Genomic DNA, 20,626 nt, shown 5'->3' with positions numbered 1-20,626 from the left:
GGCGCCAGGGGATGAAATTACAGAACATTGAGAATTCATATCCCCTGTTACCCAGAAGGCAATTATCCCCTATCCCACCGGCAGAACAATACAATCAATCACCATAATTTCATTTGATCCGCCGGCTGCCGCCTGTTTACGCCGACAGAGTAATAAGTTTAATCTTTATCATGCGCTTATCGAAAAGGCATAACAAATAGACGGGGAGGGGGGCGGGGGGTTTTGAGGGGCGGGGGGGGGGGGGGGGGGCTGCTCCAAAAACCTTTGATGAAATGTTATTAGGGCTTGAATGAATCACGGAGATGGGGTAAAGGATTCGCTTTCCAATCGAGTTACTGCTAGAAGCCTGTGCACGCTCCCAAAATGCATTTCATGCACTAATAAAGAGCGAGGAGGAGGGAGGAGGAAGCTGTGAGTGAAGAGCGTGGCCTCGCCTGTGATGTGTTCCCAGATTGACTCCAACGACTTCAAATTGACCTCCAACTCCAGACTGGAAGAAGCGTCGCTTTGGACACAACGCAAGATGCATAGACTTGTTGCGTCGGCAGGGTTGTTAAGTAACGGATTACATGTAACGGGATTACGTAATCAGATTACAAAAAACAGGTAACTTGTAAAGTCATAGGTTACATTTTAAAATGTGTAATCTGGATTACAGTAACGGATCTGAATGATGGGGTTACATGCTGGATTACATTCTCCCCTTGCCCTCATCAATTTTACAAATAAGTTATAACGCCAAACAATAAAATAATCAAGTCGAATCAGCGTAAAGTACTGCCTTTGTTTAAGTAAAATTCTGTTGTCCTTTTCCTAATTTCATAGGCTCAATATTCTTGTCTAGTTATCAATGGTAAAACTTGTTTTATTTAATTAAAGAGAGTTTTGCAAAAAGGTAATCCAAAAGTAACTGAAAGTAACTAGTAGTTACTTTTTAAATTGTGATAATCAGATTACGTTACTGACTACATTTTCTTTGCAAGTAACTTGTAACTGTAGGGGATTCCTTTTTAAAAGTAACCCTAACAACCCTGTGCGTCGGTGCAACCTATTACATATGACGTCCTTTGTCTATAATTGGTTATTGTGACAAACACACGTGCACGCGCACACACACACACACACACACACACACAACACACACACACACACACACACACACACACACACACACACACACACACACGCTCACACACTCACACACACAGCCTCGTAGGAGAAATTAACTAATGCGTTACCCCAAATTGGTTTACATTGCTGAAACAAAAAGGGTATTTTTCTACATTGTGTGTTAATGAGATTCATATGAAGCTCAAGTCTGGCTCGAGGACTGCAGGAGGAAAGCAAGTGTTTAGTCCTTCGACAAGAGACCCAGACAGCTCGTGCTGTCTGGGTATTCAAGGACCAGAATAAGATTCATTATTTAGTGCTAAACGAGGCTCTTGTTTTGATGCAGTACAAATCTCAACTGCCGGCAGAGTCTGAACCGTAATTAACTCGGGGTGCAAATTAGACGCGGCGCTTGTTGTGAGCTAATTGCTGAGGATTTATTGAAGAGCGTTTGGGAGGAGGGGCGGGGGAAAAAGAAGAGAGAGAGATGGGTGGGGGAGGCTGCCTCCTCCCAGACATGCGATAAATGCGATTAACAGTCCAATTGCCGTTTTGCAGGGCAGAGTTCCAGCGACGAACAGGATCGGCTTCTTTCCGAGTGACGCCGTGAAGCCCTGCCCCTGTGTAAGTGTACACTTTCCCAATTAAGGAGCCGCACGCGCTCTTCATCAACCATCTCCGCAGCTCTTTGATGCGATTTACAGCACCCTCTGTAGATGATGGCCAGTTATCGACGGCTTCACACGCGGGGAGAGATGCTTTTCAATCGCAGGCGGTTCATGTCTGTTGTGTGTGAGAGGGCCCGATTTGAGCCATTAGATCTGGAGAGAATATCAGATTACCGCAAATAACCTCTGCCCTCTCTCTATTGACTCCATTAAGAGACAGAATAACCACCGTTTTTTTTCCCTCCACCCCAGGTTCCCAAACCAGTCGATTACTCAGGCCAGCTCTGGTAAGCGATGAAAACAAATTACTATAGATTGATAACAATATGCACAAGCAATCCGTATTTCACGCTATTGAGCCACTTTGATTTTTCCTGTCCACGTGCAAGGAATGATCGATTAAATTAAGCAGTGGTTCTTCTCAACGTGGAGTCCTGGGACTCCCAGGGGTCCTGGGGGGGCGTTGATCCAGGGGGGATCCAGCTAAATGACTGACAGTTAAGAGTTAAATTAACATTTGGATTGGGGTCCAAGAGATCAAATGAGGGTCCTTGGCCTAATGCATATCAAACTGGGGGAATAATAATATTAATAATAAAAAAAAAAGGTTGACCCTCACTGGATTAAAGGAAGGGTAAGTGATTTCATTTAAGTTTCAGTTTCAGTTTTAATGTAGGTGACAGGCGGGGGCCTTCCTCCAATCATGATCAAGTGGGGGCAGGCCTTACACGCCTAATGCGCGTAAGGCCCGCCCCCACTCGACCATGATTGGAGGAAGGCCCCACTCTATCCTGATTGGAGGAAAACCTGTCTCCTCCACCAAAACTGAAACTGCTTTTTTTTCACCAAACACTCTATACTATAGTAACATAGACCCACTTCTTATTATTTGAATTAAAGGACAACTTTAGTTTTTTACAACAAGGGTTCAGATTTCATTCACTTCTTTCTATTGTTTTAGAGATTCTTATTTCAGTGGTTGGGGGCATGCGTACAAGTGGCTAAATATGTCATTTTACACAGAATAAGCCCATTCCCAAGATACAACGCAACCTTTCATGGTTGGATGTGACTTATGGGGGCTAGTAGTGTTACTGTGAATAGCAATAAAGAAACTGCTGGCTTATTGTGTCTAAAAAGACATATTTAGCCACTTGTACGCATGCCCCCATACGTACACATGCCCCACATTTTAGCACTGTAAACGCGATAAAACAATAGAGCAAAGCAAATGAAAACATTTTAACACTCACTTTTTCCTTTCTCTAAATACAATCTAAAATATGAACCCTTGTTGTAAAAAAACTAAAGTTGTCCTTTAAATGAAATCACTTACCCTACCTTTAAAGCTGTACCGTTTTTCGCGCGCCGGTGGTCCACCGCGGCCGCCGCGAGCACCTCCGCCTCGCCGATACGCATCCGTAGAGCCGTCTCCCATCATTTTTAGACCAGGATTGAGGGAGTAGCAGGCAAGATTCCTTCACCAATGTAAACACAGTTGCTGAGGGAAGCTACTTCCTGAAGAGACAGCAAGACTCGCTGTGATTGGCCGGTGGTGTATGATCCGCGCTGTGATTGGCCGGTAGTGTATCATGTGGGAGATGACATAATTTTGCCGGGAAATACAGCCCCTGTCAAGTCTATGTAGAAAACATATAAAGAAAGGGCTTTTGGGGCTGAAATTAACGGAGTGGGTGTTCTAAAACTTTAGCAATTTAATAGTTAGGACAATTTTAAGATTTGTTTTATTAAAAAAGTTACATAGTATAACTTAAAAGCACAAATCCCTCTCAACACCCTGCTTCAGGTTTGCAGGGCCTATAGAGAGGTTGCAGGCGGAGGTGGAGCTCCAGGAGCGAGGGAACAGCAGCTATCTGGTCCGACACCGAAGTAAGGAGTGTCCCGGGTACGCCCTCAGCATCAAGTAAGAGTCCCTGGGGGACAGGGTGGAGGGCTGCTCCCCGCCATGTTTTTGCTTACTTTCGGCTAATTCCCATCGGGGTCGTCGCCATGCTGGCTTGTGGTGGACATTTTTTTTTATGTCACGAACCAGAAACACATAGAGTTAGCCCTGGATGACAATAACAGCTATGTAACTCTGAGTGTGTACAAATGGAACCAAATGGACCCTTACGGGTCCATTTGGTTCCATTTGTACACACTCAGAGTTAAGCAAATCAAACATTTGAGAACCACTTGTGCTAGTTGGACTGCTAAATATGCCAAAGTGTCATAACCGTAAATAAGTATCATACCGTACATATTCTGAAGAAAGCCTGGAGACTAGACGTTCAGTAATTGGGTCTTATATGATCAAGATTATAATGGTGTTTAAAAAGGGGAAATCTAAAACTTTCCATCGACAAGACCAAGCCTTGCCACGCCATGTACGGACTTATTGGTGACCCCTTGTCGGGGTCTCTCGCCACAGCGGATCGTTTTGCTTTCGTCTGGTTACGTTTTCCTACGTCTTCCTCAGTCACTCCTGCCATCTGCCTGTTGTCTCTCCCCGCGTTCCATAAACCTCCTTGTTGGCCTTCCTCTTCTCCTCTTACCTCTTATCAAAAAGTACTCATTTTTTAAAAAAAGTGATAAAAGTATTAGTACGGCAATGTAGAAACACCGCTACAAGTAAAAGACCGGTATTCCAAATCGACTTGAGTAAAAGTACAAAAGTATTGGCGTCAAAATATAAAACTTAAAGGAGTCAACTTTTTCTTGAAAAACGGACACTAAAATATATGTATATTTTTTTAAGATTAAGCTTCATATATGTGTTTCTTCATATATGGCTGACTTTGTTTACATCGGATGTAAATATTATTGTCGGCCCGACAATGACCAACATGATTATTTTACCATTATTTTATACTTTTTGTGGTCATTTTTGAATAGAAACACATATATGAAGCTTAATCTTTTTTATAAAATATTTTCAAAACATTTTTATTTTAGTGTCCGTTTTTCAAGAAAAAGTTGACTATAGCTCCTTTAAAGCTATACTGTGTAAGTTGCTCAACTAGTGGTCAGTAGCGTCTGCGTCTTTCGGCCGTTTTTCGCCGCGGACCGGGCCTCACACCCCCGCGTCACCCCCGCGTCTGCCTCCACCTCGCCGAGATCTATCTTTAGAGGGGTCCCTGGTTCCTGTGCGTTCAGGCATTCCGGAGAAACGGAGTGTTTCGCCCGAGTATAGATAGAGACACACGGGCGCCTACAAATATGGCCGCCCTATTGTGATAGCTAGCGACCCCACTTCAAGATGCGCTGTGATTGGCCGGCAGTGTATAACCCTCGCTGTGATTGGCCGATAGTGTATGATGACGTAATTTTTGCGCGAAAACCGGACCCCGGTCAGGATCATAGAAAACATATAAAGAGAAGGCTTCAGAAGCTGAAAATAACGGAGTGGGTGTTCTAAAACTTTAGCGATTTAAGAGTTAGGACAATTTTAAGATTTGTTTTATAAAAAAAGTTACATGGTACAACTTTAAAGTACCAAAGGTAAAAGTACCGTACTCGTTATTCAGAATGTTTCACAAGTTGTCATACAGTATGTATAAAATGTATAAAGAAATCTTTTGAAAATAGCAGATCTACAAGCTCACAACGCGTCACATTGTGGCGCTTTGTGAGTTTTTTCTTTTTTTTTCTTCTTTCTTTTGTACTATGGAGATACAAGGTTTCTGCCCTGACAGCAACACAAGGAACAAAATGAATCATTGTTCTCTCTTTGGCTGAATCTGAATGTGCAGAATTGTATTTCAAATGAGGATCGCCGCATTCTCCTCCAGCAGATGAATCAGCCTGTCTTACGGTCTCATTAAATGTTTTACCTGCGGTGATCAAATGACTGTACAAACCCTCTTTTGAAACACAATAGCTTCTATTTAACTAGAGATATTTCAGGCCACGCGCGTCACAAAGCCCGTTCCATAGCTTCTTTGAAAGAAATATTTTATAAAGCAAAAATCATCTTGCCTTAAAACCAATTTAGGCCTAGAACTATTGAATGCTTTAACCAGTGAAAAATAGCAGATATACAAGAGTGCCGCAATGTGTGCAAATCTTTGAATATATGTATTTTCAAAGCGAACGTTTGCAACTCAAATTTTGCTTCTGGGTGGTCCCTGGAACTAAATATTTTGAGATGGGGGTCTGTGGCCAAATACATATCATTTTGGGGGTCATGGACATGAAACCACTGACATAGTAGTCTCTCAAGAACAGACCAGCTCAGCTCCAGTTAAGTGAAAAGGACCTTTTCTTTGACGATGGCTGGCCAGATTGCTGACATAGAAACACAGGTTTTTCAAAAAAATCTTAGAAGGATTCAAAAGACACAGACATAGAATCGGGTCAAAATTCTAATTTCCACGATTTTTCAAAAAATAGCAGATCTACAAGCTCGCAGCGCAGCACTCGGTGCCGCGCTGTGAGCTTGTATATCTGCTATTTTTCAATAGTTAAAGCATAAAATAATGATACACAATAATGTGTACCCGTTCGAAATGGGTTAAGCCCGGGGAGATTACAGAGATTTAGTCTGGACGTTGAAATAGTGTTTTGAAAGTAGAATGTTTAGCGGTTGACGCATCAGTCTATTACGGACAATTTGGGTGGGTGGACTGAGACTCCCGCAGCCCTCCGTCGATGCTTTCATGCGTCAGCCTGGTTGTGATGGTGAATGCTCCGTCAGCCTGGTTGTGATGGTGAATGCTCCAGCCTGGTTGTGATGGTGAATGCTCAGCCTGGTTGTGATGGTGAATGCTCAGCCTGGTTGTGATGGTGAATGCTCCGGCCCTAATTGCCTGTCCCACTGCTTAAGATCGTTATCAGCAAGTCCATCTGAGCAAATGGAGCTTAACGCACACCGAGGGTTTCCTCTCTGACAGCCAAAGCTATGCGGACTGCAATAGCGAGCAGTCAGCTTTACTTAAGTACAGTTTCAAGCCAAGGTATACTTTTACTTTACTTGAGCATGTCCATTTGTTCACGCTTCATGCTTCTATAATACTCCACTATACATCTTTTACCTCACTACAGTCTTCGGACAGCTTTACTTTCTATAGTTACTTTGCAGATTATTAATAAAACATGTGCTGTACATTAACTGAGAAATTGTTTATGTTTACCAAACATATGATTGTGAAATGGATCATTCTGCATAATGAGCACTATTACTTTTACTCAAGTGAAACATTTTCATGCAGAACTTTCACTTGTAACAGAGTATTTCTACTATTCCTGTGGCATGCTAAATAAAAGTACGTCTTCCACCACAGCATGCATGCATGCATATATACATATATAAATACATACAGCGTGCGTGGGCATTCCAGCTCCTCCAAGTCCACCCCGATGATGAGGATAACACTTCAGCCTTCATCCATCTATCTCAATGTGTAGAACACCTTCTAACTCCACACTCCACACACATCAATAATGTATTACTCAGCGTATATCCATAATGTATAAGTGAATTTGCAACGTGAACGTGTTTTCTCACGTACATTATACAGCACACTGGCAGATTTATAATAAGCGCCCTCATTTCCCCATCATGTGATTTGCACATTATCTCCCGTGGTAGACATTGCATTATACTGTTAACTCATACTCTGCGATCCCCGTCGGGGATTTCCCGCTGTACCTCTCTGCGATGCCCGTCGTTCCCGGAAATGTAATTAGCTTTAATCATTATGAAACGATTAAAAGTATGATCGCTGTATATATCCGTTTCGGAGACTTTAGGCCCGCCCCTTAACTGTATCCGGTCGTATTTCCCGTTTGGACCGGATCTAGGTTTCCGTATCCTGTCCAAGGCCCCATCGTAGCTTCCATCCCAGGGAGCTGCACGTTCATTTCACGTCTTTTTTCACCCGTTTTTTTTTTATTTGATAGCTTTTCGATTCTTGTGCCCGCCTGGCATATGATCCGCGCACATATCGTCTGCTATGTGCGCGAACGTGTCCACGTGTTACCATAGCCACAGCTGGCTTTCTTCAATGTTTTTTCATGTAAACACTGGCGGATAAGCAGGGATACAGCGTGGCAACGGATATGTCTATTTCAATGGGGGTTTTTTTATTCGAAAGCTGTCACCGAGTCTACGCGTCTACTAGATGAGTTGCGCACAGATTGTGCACGATGCGTGCGCGTGCCCACGTTAAAAGGTAAGGACAATTTGGCAGCTGCTTACTACAGCTATGTTTAAAATGGCAGCAAAATTGTTAATACCGGTAAATCAGCCAGGAAGAAACAAACAGTGCCTCTCGCGGAATATCATCGGAGGTGCATGTTTTCTCCAAGGTCGGCCTCCCCTTCCTCACGCAAAGGTGACATGATTTCACCTTCACCCACGTCAGCTCTATATTTTCCTAAATTAGCAAAAAATACCAGATCCACAAGCTCATAGATCTCAATAGTGAGATCTACATGAGCTTGCTGGATCTGGCTATTTTTTTGTTCTTCAAATTCTTGGAATGTTTTTTCTTTTAAGAAAACCACTAGTTTTAATGATTTTTTTCCTTTTTACATTATTTAACCTTGTCCTCATTTGCAACCACACCCACACAGCCACCTGTTAGTTGGGAGCAGGCTAAAACCCAAAGTGAAACAGTCACGTATTGTATTGTGTGTGGGACCACAACTCTGCGGGAGCAGCAGCAGCAGGATGACTTGAGGCTGGGCGCCTGGTTGTCATGGCTGTGCACGGACCGTGAACCTGATGTCGTGACGGCTTTGCCATGGTGACAAGATTGATGGGATTGCATGTATAGTTAATTAGCAGGGTCATGTCTTATTCATACACCTGCAGGTTCAACGATGAAGTCAAGCACATTAAGATTCTGACCAAGGACGGCTGCTTCTACATCGCCGAGAGTCGCCTGTTCAAGTCTGTGCTGGTGAGTTTTTTGTTTTTACAGAAACACTGCCATGGTGCTCTAACAGTTTCCATGTATTATTATAATTTTGGGAGTTACACTACGAAACAATTTGACTTTATAGCATTATATTATGCTCAGTGTTCAATTTGATAAAAATATATCTAGCGGTAGACATTGCATTATACCGTTAATACCAGTAAATCAGCCGGAAGAAACAGTGCCCCCCGTGGAATCTCATCTCGGGTGCATGTTTTCTCCAAAAATGTGCGATCTGTGCTGTATGTTTCGTTAGAAATGACCATCCAGGTTTTTCCTAAGGCAGGGGTCTTCAACGTTTTCAGGCCAAGGACCCCCTAGTTGAGAGAGAGATGAAGCAGGGACCTCCACAACATTTTCATAGAGTCATTGTTTGACAGCACAATCATCAGTGTATTTTGGATTCATGTCAATGTGTGTTATCAGATATTTAACCACTTGAACCGTCAATACTTTATAAACTTGACCTTTTACTCTGTACTTAGTCTGCTCTTTTTACTCTCTACACCAAAGCTCTTTGCCTTAAATAGCTGATCTACACACCCTCGCAGCGCGAGGCGTTGTGAGCTTGTAGACCTGCTATTTTTGGCTAATGTTCTCAGAATATGGACACTAGGGTTCAAGTGGTTAATATAAAAAAAGGAGAAGAAAACGTTCTATCACTCAAAGATTTGGAGGGACCCCCTGTAGTAACTCTGAGGACCCCCTAGGGGTCCCGGACCCGGACCCCCTGTTGAAGACCCATGTCCTAAGGTGTGTATATGTGTTGTGCAGGACATTTGTGCCCGGGTAGCTCAGTCGGTAGAGCTCTCGCCTTTGTACCACAAGGTCATGGGTTCGATTCCGGGCACCGCCAACTCAGCGTATGAGTAGCACGGCTTGGCAAGTCGTGCGGCAAGTACTGGGAGCTGATGGTAGGTGTGGCGCTCCACCTCAGCAGTCCATCTCCCAGGGGTCTAGCGCATTGTAACGGGGACAGACTCCCGCGTGTTACCGGCTGATACCGACAATAAGCCACTCCCGACCTACTTTGCAGGACTTGGTAGAGTACTACCAGCAGCACTCCCTGAAGGAGGGCTTCAGGAGTCTGGAGACCACACTGCAGGTGCCCTACAGGGAACAACCGGCCAATGGCTGCGTGCCCAGGGCCATCACCAAGGCTGGCAGCCGTGAGTAGTCTGTCTGAATAAACAATCAACACCCCCTCACTCTGAGGTGCCCTCTGTCTGTCTGTCTGTCTGTCTGTCTGTCTGTCTGTCTGTCTGTCTGTCTGTCTGTCTGTCTGTCTGGTTTAACCCATTTAGGCCTAGAATTATTGAATGCTTTAACCAGTGAAAAATAGCAGATATACAAGCTCACAGCGCAAGAGTGCCGCGCTGCGAGCTTGTAGATCTGCTATTTTTGGAAAAAGTTGTGAAAATGTGCGCAAATCTTTGAATATATGTATTTTCAAAGCAAACGTTTGTAACTCAAATTTTGCTTCTCGGGGGTCCCTGGAACTAAATTTTGTTCTGCCCGACAGTGACGATATATTGGAATTGATGTTCACTAGTAAGTAAGGCATGCACAGTTAATGGAAGGAAATGATTTAATGGATTTGTTTTTCAAAAATACAGAAAATAATAGCGGATCTACAAGCGCGGACTGTGAACTTTTAGATGTGCCATTCAGGCTATTTTTGATATCTAATGGAGACGTTGTATGAATTATGCAAGCCAGCGAGGGGAGACGTGAAGCCTGATCTATCTTTGCCTTCATTTGTCATTAGCGGTCTGTCTGTCACCATAACACGCATGCCAGAAAATATCACAAAGCTTAAATTAGCGAATGTGTTTGTTTCTGCCTCATAATAGCATCGGTGCCTCAGTATCTTTTCTTTTGTGTGAAAGATAAATGTCACTCCTGTCCTGACGGAATTATTAGTTTCAATGTGAGATCCTCCCAATGATAAACCCAGCAAGATACAACTGGGCCTAAGTCAGCATATTGTTTTTATTTGTATTTATTTTTTTAATAGAGAAGTGAGCCAGAGTTTTCACTCTTGTTTCCCTCAGAAGGTCTCACATCACCCTGGAGGTTTACCACGACAATAAATTATAGAAGCAAACCTCTACTTTAGGGTTTTACCAAAAACTTAACCGGCATCACGTTGGGATGGGACGATAGGAACATTTCATATCACGATTATTGTGACAAAAGAAATCGTGATTTACGATATTATCGCGATAATAAAAAATCATTATCCCGGGGCGGAACATGATTTGCCAAAAAATAGCAGATCTACAAGCTCACAGCGCGTTGCAACGCAACGCGTTGTGAGCTTGTAGATCGGCTATTTTTTGGCTAAGACATTTGATAGAGAGTGAGAAAAAGACTGTATCAAGTAGGTATATTATAAGTACCTTTTACCAATAGAGGGTTTAAGTGGTACCGGATATGCAGCTCGGCAAATAAAAGGTGAACTGATTCCAGTGCATGACGGAGGACGATATCACGATAAATTAAATCTCCACAATACGATTATGGTGAGTGTTTTTTATCACGATAAACGATAATATGGCTTATCGTCCCATCCCTAGCATAATGTCAGTTTGAAACTACAACTAAAAACATGGCAGACTTCAGAAAGATGAGAGAACTTGAGGTCGCTGAGGCCTCTGGAGGAGAATATCCTAAACAAGGTTCAAGGCACGCTTTTGAGCTTTAACTTAAGACGTGGAACCGTAGAAGTAAATATATGATCACATTCACACAGCTCCACCAGAAATAGTCCAGTAGTATGCGAGTGCAGACAATAAAACGGATCGTGTTTGTGGCCTTGCATACATTATGTTCTTTCACAGACCAGCTTTGCCCTTTTACACAAACAGCTGCACCAAAATATCCCGGCACACATTAGATCATCGTATGCTGACAAAGCATTATGTAGTTATTAGACACTGGAGTGGAAACGATGTCTTAATCCCCGAGGCGCATCTTGTCTTTGACGTACGAGACATGTTGGAAATATTTAGCTTGGCATAATGAGCACTAACGCACTTCTCCTCCAAGGAGTGCAGTGTTCAGCTTTTCCTGAGGAGATTGTTTCCCTCTCCCCCCCCCCCCCCCCGTTTTCTTTTGTTTGCAGAATGAAGTCTGCGTGTTGTAGAGTGTCTGTATGTTTTGTGGTATTTAGTTACATTCACTTTAAGCAACTAGAACATTAAACGTGATGGAAATTGGACTTGGTGACGTTACAGGAATGGCTACAACAATATGCTGACTCCACAGTGTACTGTACATATCATCACTCTAAATTACATGCAGCACAGACTAATAGAATGCACATTTATGTCCCGAGTATTAGATTAACTGTGTTTTTCTGTGAGTCTCCAAGTCTAATAGTATTTGCAATTATTTGAACCTCCTTTGACTCATTTAGAGTAGACCACTGTTAGTAAACTGTCAATGTATTAACCCATTCACTCTTTTACTTTTTACCCTTGCCAAGGAGGAGGTCCACAGCGCCAAAGACGTGTCACTCGTAGATAGATAGATAGATAGATAGATAGATAGATAGATAGATAGATAGATAGATAACTTTATTGTCATTCAACATATACATGAAATGCATAGATGAACGGATTTTTGTTTCACTGGCTTACTCCTAGTTAAAATAAAGTTAAAATACTACAATACTAAAAAACTGAGAACCTAAAAAACACCACTTAATTAATAGAATCAGTTCATGAAGATATTGCAGGAGTACACAAGTCTGATGTATGGGGGGGGGGGGGGGGGGGGGGGGGAACTCTTGCTAAATCGTGGCAATCCGCCCTCTAGTTTATATAAAGTATATACCGCATAACTCTATGGAAAACTGATCTTGACAATGACACATAGTTAATTATTATCACATGCTCATTCTCTCAGTTAGGTTCTTTATTTAAACCACCTATTACTGCATGCTCTGCGCCAGAGCCCCGACATGGACATATAATATACTGTACGTGTTACTGCTGTACAAACAGCTATTACAATATGTGGGCAGAAAACCCGACATGTATGGGTTCATGAAATTCTTCAAAAACAAAGTATCTTAATCAGCAACAAAGTGTAGGTTATTGATTGGTTGGTGCCACCGAGCACTCAAGCAATGCAATATGCATAATAATAGCCCAGATTAAATTATCTCAGCAATGTCATCTACCGTGTGTTGAGCATGAGATACACAATGTCTAACGTGAGACATTGCTTGCAATCAAAAGCCATCCAAATTTGCCGAGTGTATGCAAGATTTGATTTTAGTAACCAGGATGGATAGGATCAGGAACGAGTACGTTAGAGCAGGGGTTTTCAAAGTGAGTGACGGGGCACCCTGGGGTGCCGTGACAGCAGTCCAGGGGTGCCGCGAGATCATTTGATACTACCATTTGGAATTTATTTGGACACTTGAAAAAATATTTAGTATCCTTTTAAACTTGAAGTACAACATTATTTCCAGTCAGTTCTAACCAAAATGGCTATTATATCAACGTTTTCCTCGCAACATAATCACTAAAATATTGTCAATGTCGGGCAGAAACCTCATATCCCCAAGTTTCAAATGTGTAAGTCTTTTGGTAAAGCAAAGCCCTGCTTCATCATACAAGAATGTCGCACAAAACTAGTGAAAACAGCCGATCTACAAGCACACATCGCGAGGCGTTGTGTGATTGTAGATCGGCTGTTTTCACTAGTATAGTACATTTTATAGATGATAAATACAAAACAAACGTTTTTGGACATACAAGGTTTCCACCCGACAACGACCATATGCTATAAATAAGTAAGGTGCTGGGAGTGAAAGTTATAATTTAGGGGTGCCTCGGATTAAAAGAATATTTATGGGGTGCCCTGAGATAAAAAGGTTTGGGAACCCCTGCATTAGAGGGACAGCGAATGTTTGATGTTTTGGACATGTACTGAGATGGTTTGGACATGTACAGAGGAGGGATTGTGAGTATATCGGTATAAGGATGCTGAGGTTGGAACTGGCAGGAGGCCTAGAGAAAGACCAAAGAGGAGATCTATGGATGTAGTGAAAGAGGACATGGAAGTTAGTTGGTTTGAGAGAAGAGGATGCAGAGGACAGGGTGAGATGGAAGCAGATCATTCGCTGTGGCGACCCCTGAAGGGAACAGCCGAAGAAAGTACAAGATTTGATTTGATTTTATTAGACATACGAGAAAAACACATGTTACGTCAAGTCGTGAAGCCACCCCCCCAGGCCAGGGACCCCTTCGCTGAGAGAGAGATGAAGCAGGGACCCTCACTACATATTGGATTCATTTTAAATGCGTGTTTTCAGACATTAACAACTTAAATCATCAATACTTTGTAAACTTGAACTTTGGCTCTGTACTTGACCTACTTGGTCTGACCTTTTTTCCCTTTACACCAAACCTCTTTATAATAGCTGATCTGCCGAAGATAGACGAATATTAGCCGATCTACGAGCCCACAACGTGATCGGCTATTTTCGGCTAACATTCCCTAATGTAAAATATAAAGTCCTTATCAAACAAAGCTTTGGCAGCACCATGAATCTTAGTATCTTCATTAAAACAAAAGTTAACACTAAAAAGTAAGCACCAACAGATCAGGTACTCATTTAACTTGGTTTAATAGACTAGCAAACGTACTAGTATAAATACATAGATAGGGAACCAACTAGACACAGGTGACTGGGGAACATGGATAATCAGGGTGGTAAACAAGACCGGTAACAGCAAACAAGGGTAGACAGGAAGCAGGAAACAAGAACACTACTCCAAAACACCTGGGTAATTACAGACGAACACAGAACTACAAGATGTAACACTAAATACAGAAACAGAGAGCTATACAGAAACAAGCAAGTAGCATGACTAATACCTAAACCAACAGGTAACAAGAACAGAGGAGAAATGTCCAATACGTAAGCGCCTAATGGCTGAGGATCATGCTGTAAAAATTGCTACTCAGAAGGAACTGGTTTCTAGGGTTAGGACCCGCCGCAGTGGTGTCCGGTAAGAACTTAACCGAGATGCCTTGAATCGTATGAGAGGCTCTGAAGTCTTGCTGGGAGAACTAGCTGAGTATCTTGAGATGGTTGGAGGTGATGATAAGCTATAAGCTTAGGTGATCCTGGCGATAAGGTCTGAGTCGAAGAATGCTTCTCGCTTCTCCGGTGTCAAAGGCTCCTATTTATAGGGCTTGTTTGTTTATGAGGGTGACAGCAGCATGATGTCATCCTGATGAGGTCACTAACTAGACATCTCTATATATGGGCCGCTCCTTTGTGTACGATGTGATATCAGCGTGATGGGTGACATCAGCATGATGTCATCCTGATGAGGTCACTAACTAGACATCTCCATATATGGGCCGCTCCTTTGTGTACGATGTGATATCACCCTGATGAAGTCAGCAGCTAGATATCTCCATATATGGAGATATCGAATGTGAGGTGAGGTGAGATACGTCAGTCATTTCCATATATGGAGATTCAACTTCAAGGCGCAATCATGTCAACTGTTAACTGCCGGTATGACGTGAGAGCAATTGAGAGCCTTCGCAACAGCCGCCCCAGATTTCCCGTGGAAATCGATAAAATATTAAGAAGGCTCGAACTGGTCCTCTTGGTGCTCCTTTACTAGTCTCGTCTCTGCTGTATATGTTGTGGTGGTCTGCCGCGGCCTGTCCGATCTTCGATCGATAGGAATGATGGGTGATGGCCCCAGATAGATCTGACTCATACTCCGGTGCATGTTAGGATGGTGCTGGTGCTCCTTGGGTTGATACAAGGGACGGTTTGCCTGGTGGTTGTCTTCTTGATGATAAGTGGTCCTCTGCCTATCAGGCTCTGATCTTACTGGGGATTGGGACCGCCCCCTGGATCTCGATGACTGATCATCTCTGGGAAAGTCGGTAGGATAGTGATGCCCTGATGGGTTTGGATGAGCTGAGGTCACAGTCTCATGACGCCGCCCCGTTGATAGGTAGTAGTCCTGATGGCCCTGTATGCTCTGACCTCCAGGGCCCTTGGGCTCCAGGAATAAGTGACGGAACTGATGTCCCGCATCTTCGGTACCTGGGTGCCTGGATTGTGGATACCCCTGACCTCCAGAGTCCTCGGGCTCCGGAGGCAAACGATGAACCTTAAGTCCCACATCTTCGGGACCTGGGTGTCTGGGTTGCAGACACCCCTGACCTCCAGAGCCCTCGGGCTCCGGAGGCAAACGATGAACCTTAAGTCCCACATCTTCGGGACCTGGGTGTCTGGCTTGCAGACACCCCTGACCTCCAGAGCCCTCGGGCTCCGGAGGCAAACGATGAACCTTAAGTCCCACATCTTCGGGACCTGGGTGTCTGTGGAGCAGACACCCCCGCCTCCAGAGCCCTCGAGCTCTGGTCGGCAAACGATGAACCTTAAGTCCCACATCTTCGGGACCTGGGTGTCTGTGGAGCAGACACCCCGCCTCCAGAGCCCTCGAGCTCTGGTCGGCAAGCGATGAACCTTAAGTCCCACATCTTCGGGACCTGGGTGTCTGTGGAGCAGACACCCCGCCTCCAGAGCCCTCGAGCTCTGGTCGGCAAACGATGAACCTTAAGTCCCACATCTTCGGGACCTGGGTGTCTGTGGAGCAGACACCCCGCCTCCAGAGCCCTCGAGCTCTGGTCGGCAAGCGATGAACCTTAAGTCCCACATCTTCGGGACCTGGGTGTCTGTGGAGCAGACACCCCTGACCTCCAGAGCCCTCGGGCTCCGGAGGCAAAATACGAACCTGAGAATGGAGATTCATCTGACGAATCGTCTCCACATACTCACCTACCTGATGTTGTAGATCACTGATGATCCGGTCTTTGTCTTGCTTCTGACCATCCTTATCTGGGCAGATTTGTTGCTCGGCCCCTTTTAGGCCCTTTTACCAAGCCAAGGGAAGTATCGCACGAACTTCCTCCTACCAAAGCCGGTCCCGGCATGACTCACGCCACCTCTCCGATTTTGGCATCTTGTTACTGCGGTAGGCCCCATTCCCGGGTTTCGGCACCATGTAAAATTGCTACTCAGAAGGAACTGGTTTCTAGGGTTAGGACCCGCCGCAGTGGTGTCCGGTAAGAACTTAACCGAGATGCCTTGAATCGTATGAGAGGCTCTGAAGTCTTGCTGGGAGAACTAGCTGAGTATCTTGAGATGGTTGGAGGTGATGATAAGCTATAAGCTTAGGTGATCCTGGCGATAAGGTCTGAGTCGAAGAATGCTTCTCGCTTCTCCGGTGTCAAAGGCTCCTATTTATAGGGCTTGTTTGTTTATGAGGGTGACAGCAGCATGATGTCATCCTGATGAGGTCACTAACTAGACATCTCTATATATGGGCCGCTCCTTTGTGTACGATGTGATATCAGCGTGATGGGTGACATCAGCATGATGTCATCCTGATGAGGTCACTAACTAGACATCTCCATATATGGGCCGCTCCTTTGTGTACGATGTGATATCACCCTGATGAAGTCAGCAGCTAGATATCTCCATATATGGAGATATCGAATGTGAGGTGAGGTGAGATACGTCAGTCATTTCCATATATGGAGATTCAACTTCAAGGCGCAATCATGTCAACTGTTAACTGCCGGTATGACGTGAGAGAAATTGAGAGCCTTCGCAACACATGCCGTGATACAGACGCACAGACAGAAACACAGACCGACCCTCTTCTAGACGGCTAGCCTCCTGCAGAGCCATGCCGCAAAAACACAATGAAGAAATTAAACGTGAAAGAGAAAAAAGAAGTTGGGGAATGGAGTGAAACGGAGAGAGTCAGAGACAAGGGGGGAATCGTTGGAGGAATATTTCAGGATAGAACTGAAGAGGGAGTTCGGAGGGATCACTTGAGCAGCACTGCAATGGGGAGAGAGCTTAAAAAAGGGAGGAAGAGATTGGGAGAAAGGGAGAAAAATAAACGGCTGTTGGGTAAAACAGGGAGCGGCGGGGGAAAGAAGAAAGAGAACGGAGAGAGGGAGAGGGAGGGATGTAGACAGGGGCGTCACACCAAATTCTGGGCCCCGGGTACAAGGATTCACTGCGGGCCCCCCATGAATGTTAACTATTGAAAAATAGCAGATATACAAGCTCACAGCGCGGCACCGAGTGCCGCGCTGCAAGCTTGTAGATCTGCTATTTTTGAAAAATCTTGAAAATGTGTGCCAAGAAACCTATGTTTCCATGTCAGTGATGCTCAAACTTTTTCATGTGAAGGACCCCCCCATCTCAAAATATTTAGTTCCAGGGACCCCCCAGAAGCAAACTTTGAGTTACAAATGTTAATATATATCTATCTATAAATGCGACAAATCTCTGTCTGTCTGTCTGTTTGTTTGTTTGTAATCCGCGTATCTCGAGAACCGTTCGTCCCACCGGCTTCAGATTCGGCACGCGCGTTCCCCGCCGCAGCGCGGAGTGCAGTGCCGGGCCTCGACCCGACCCGACTCGCGGTTTTCCGAAACCGGCGCGAAACGTTCGGAATCTCCTTATGCGGAGCTGATTGTTGACATCAGGCTGTTCCGGAGGAAATCGGCGCAAGCGCTGAGTCATTGTGACATCACTTCATAAAAGGCTCTGACATCACGTACGCCACATGAGTCAACACAAAATCTCTGTGAATGTGTATGTATGTATGTAATCCGCGTATCTCGAGAACCCTTCTTCCCACCGGCACGCGCGTTCTCCAGATATGGGCATAAAGTCTGACATCAGAGTTTTCTGCAACCGGTACTGTGTGTGCAGAGATCTTCATATATGGGCATAAGTGGACAAAGACAAACAGATGGTCAAAACGGGTCCTATGACAACAGGTATATTGGGGTTTGCATTAAAGGGTGGGGCATTCATGGGGTTTGCATTAAAGGGTGGGGCATTCATTCCCTATTTCAAATTCGGCACGTGCGTTCCCCACCGCAGCAGGTAGTGCAGTGCTCGGCCTCGACCCGACCCGACCCGATACACGATTTTCTGGAACCAGCACGAAAGGTTCGGATTCTGATGTCTGACATCAGGATTTTCCGGAACTGGCACGCATAAAATGGATGCAGACAGACAAATACAGATATCTCCATATATGAGCATAAATGGACACAGGCAAACAGATGGTCAAAGATCTCCATATATGGGCATAAAGTGGACGCAGACAGACAGATACAGATATCTCCATATATGGGCATAAATGGACACAGGCAAACAGATGGTCAAAACGGGTCCTATGACAACAGGTATAATGGGGTTTGCATTAAGTTTGTCTCCTCCTCCATCTGTTTGTCTGTGTCCCTTTATTCCCATTATGGAGATCTCTGTATCTGTCTGTGCCTCCGACTGTGTTGCAGACACAGTGCCGGTTCCCCCTTTAATGCAAACCCCATTATACCTGTTGTCATAGGACCCGTTTTGACCATCTGTTTGAAAAAGCGACAGAAATCTCATATATGGGCATAAAATGGACGCAGATAAACAGATATCTCCATATATGGCATATATGGGCATACAATGGATGCAGAATCACAAAGATCTCCATATACGGGCATAAAAGGGACACAGACAGACAGATACAGAGATCTCCATATATGGGCATAAAATGGACGCAGATAGACAGATATCTCCATATATGGGCATATATGGGCATAAAATGGACCCAGAACTATAACTGCAGTGATCTCCATATATGGACATAAAATGGACACCGACAGACAGACAGATACAGATATCTCCATATATGGGCATAAATGGACACAGGCAGACAAATGGTCAAAACGGGTCCTATGAAAACAGGTATAATGGGGTTTGCATTAAAGGGCGGGGCATTCATTCCCTATTTACATTGTTCCGAGTTGGCCAGGTCGCCGACTAGACGCGGGGCCGCCCGAAGGGCGGCCCAGCTTCTAGTATATTAAAAAATACATTATATTCAAAGATTTGCGCACATTTTCACGACTTTTCAAAAATAGCAGATCTACAAGCTCGCAGCGCGGCACTCGGTGCCGCGCTGTGAGCTTGTATATCTGCTATTTTTCAATAGCTAAAGTTACTAGGGCCCCTCCACCTTGGGCCCTGGTAACTCAGTCCCACTTTCCTACCCCTTGTGACGCCCCTGGATGTAGAGATGGGCAGCTCTGCATGGCTTTGCACCACTGTCCCAGTTAGGGTCCGCCGTGCCCCAGGCAAAACACTATGAGGGCTGCCTCTCTGTGCAGCCATGCTGCAGCCTCCAGGATGGCAGCACAATTTTATTGACAGGACATGACATTTCACTCGGGCTGCCAGCCGAGAGAAAAGCGTGTGACAGCTGCACTGCTGCACCTGGGGGACAATCCCAGAGTCCCCGCATCACGACCGGGGACCGCCGCTGCATGCAGCGCCCGTTTTCTGCCAGGAAAAAGGAAACATCTCTGGACCCCCACCACCCGAACATAAAAAGTTTCTAAATACCATCTGACGTTAAAAAAAACAAAGACAAAAAGGAACAACAGCATGGAGCAGCTGGAGGCAAAATGCCACAACTTTAACCACTTAAGCCCTGTTTCTTGCTTGCATTCCATGGTGTCGTGCCAAAATAGAAAAGATCGACAATTTTACAACGCATCACATTGCGACGCGTTTGTGAAGTTGTAGATCTGCTATTTTCGCAGTGTTTTATAATACAGTTTTATTTTTTGGCCCATAATGACATACCCAAAATAGGTATGCGAAGTCGTAAATGGCTGAGACGTAATTTAAAGAATAATCAGCTGCCACAATTGGACGAAGCGAGAGCACAACTGCGATCACTCGGGGCAAAGTCTGAACTCAGCCCCTTGTTTGCGTCCAAACCCAGGCAGGAATCCTAGCACATCCAGCTGTTCCCCTTTCCTGGCAAGAGCGCAGAGCTCCTGCTG

The 20,626-nt window shown here is 44.6% G+C and overlaps 1 protein-coding gene across 1 annotated transcript in view; it reads left to right on the top strand.

Annotated features, from left to right (window-relative positions):
- LOC308284598 (guanine nucleotide exchange factor VAV3-like) overlaps positions 1–20,626 on the top strand; it is a gene marked incomplete at both ends in the record, with an annotated part of 124,773 nt that overhangs the window by 82,607 nt on the left and 21,540 nt on the right. Inside the window, 5 exons of the mRNA XM_080725264.1 lie at positions 1,669–1,734; positions 2,031–2,065; positions 3,586–3,702; positions 8,596–8,683; positions 9,738–9,870. Of these exons, the coding sequence (XP_080581390.1) occupies positions 1,669–1,734; positions 2,031–2,065; positions 3,586–3,702; positions 8,596–8,683; positions 9,738–9,870 (439 nt within the window). The remainder of the gene's footprint in view (positions 1–1,668; positions 1,735–2,030; positions 2,066–3,585; positions 3,703–8,595; positions 8,684–9,737; positions 9,871–20,626) is intronic.

Source organism: Nannobrachium achirus (assembly GCF_963921795.1).
Source record: "Nannobrachium achirus genome assembly, chromosome: 5".
NCBI lineage: Eukaryota > Metazoa > Chordata > Actinopteri > Myctophiformes > Myctophidae > Nannobrachium > Nannobrachium achirus.
This window is presented reverse-complemented; position numbering and strand designations above follow the sequence as displayed.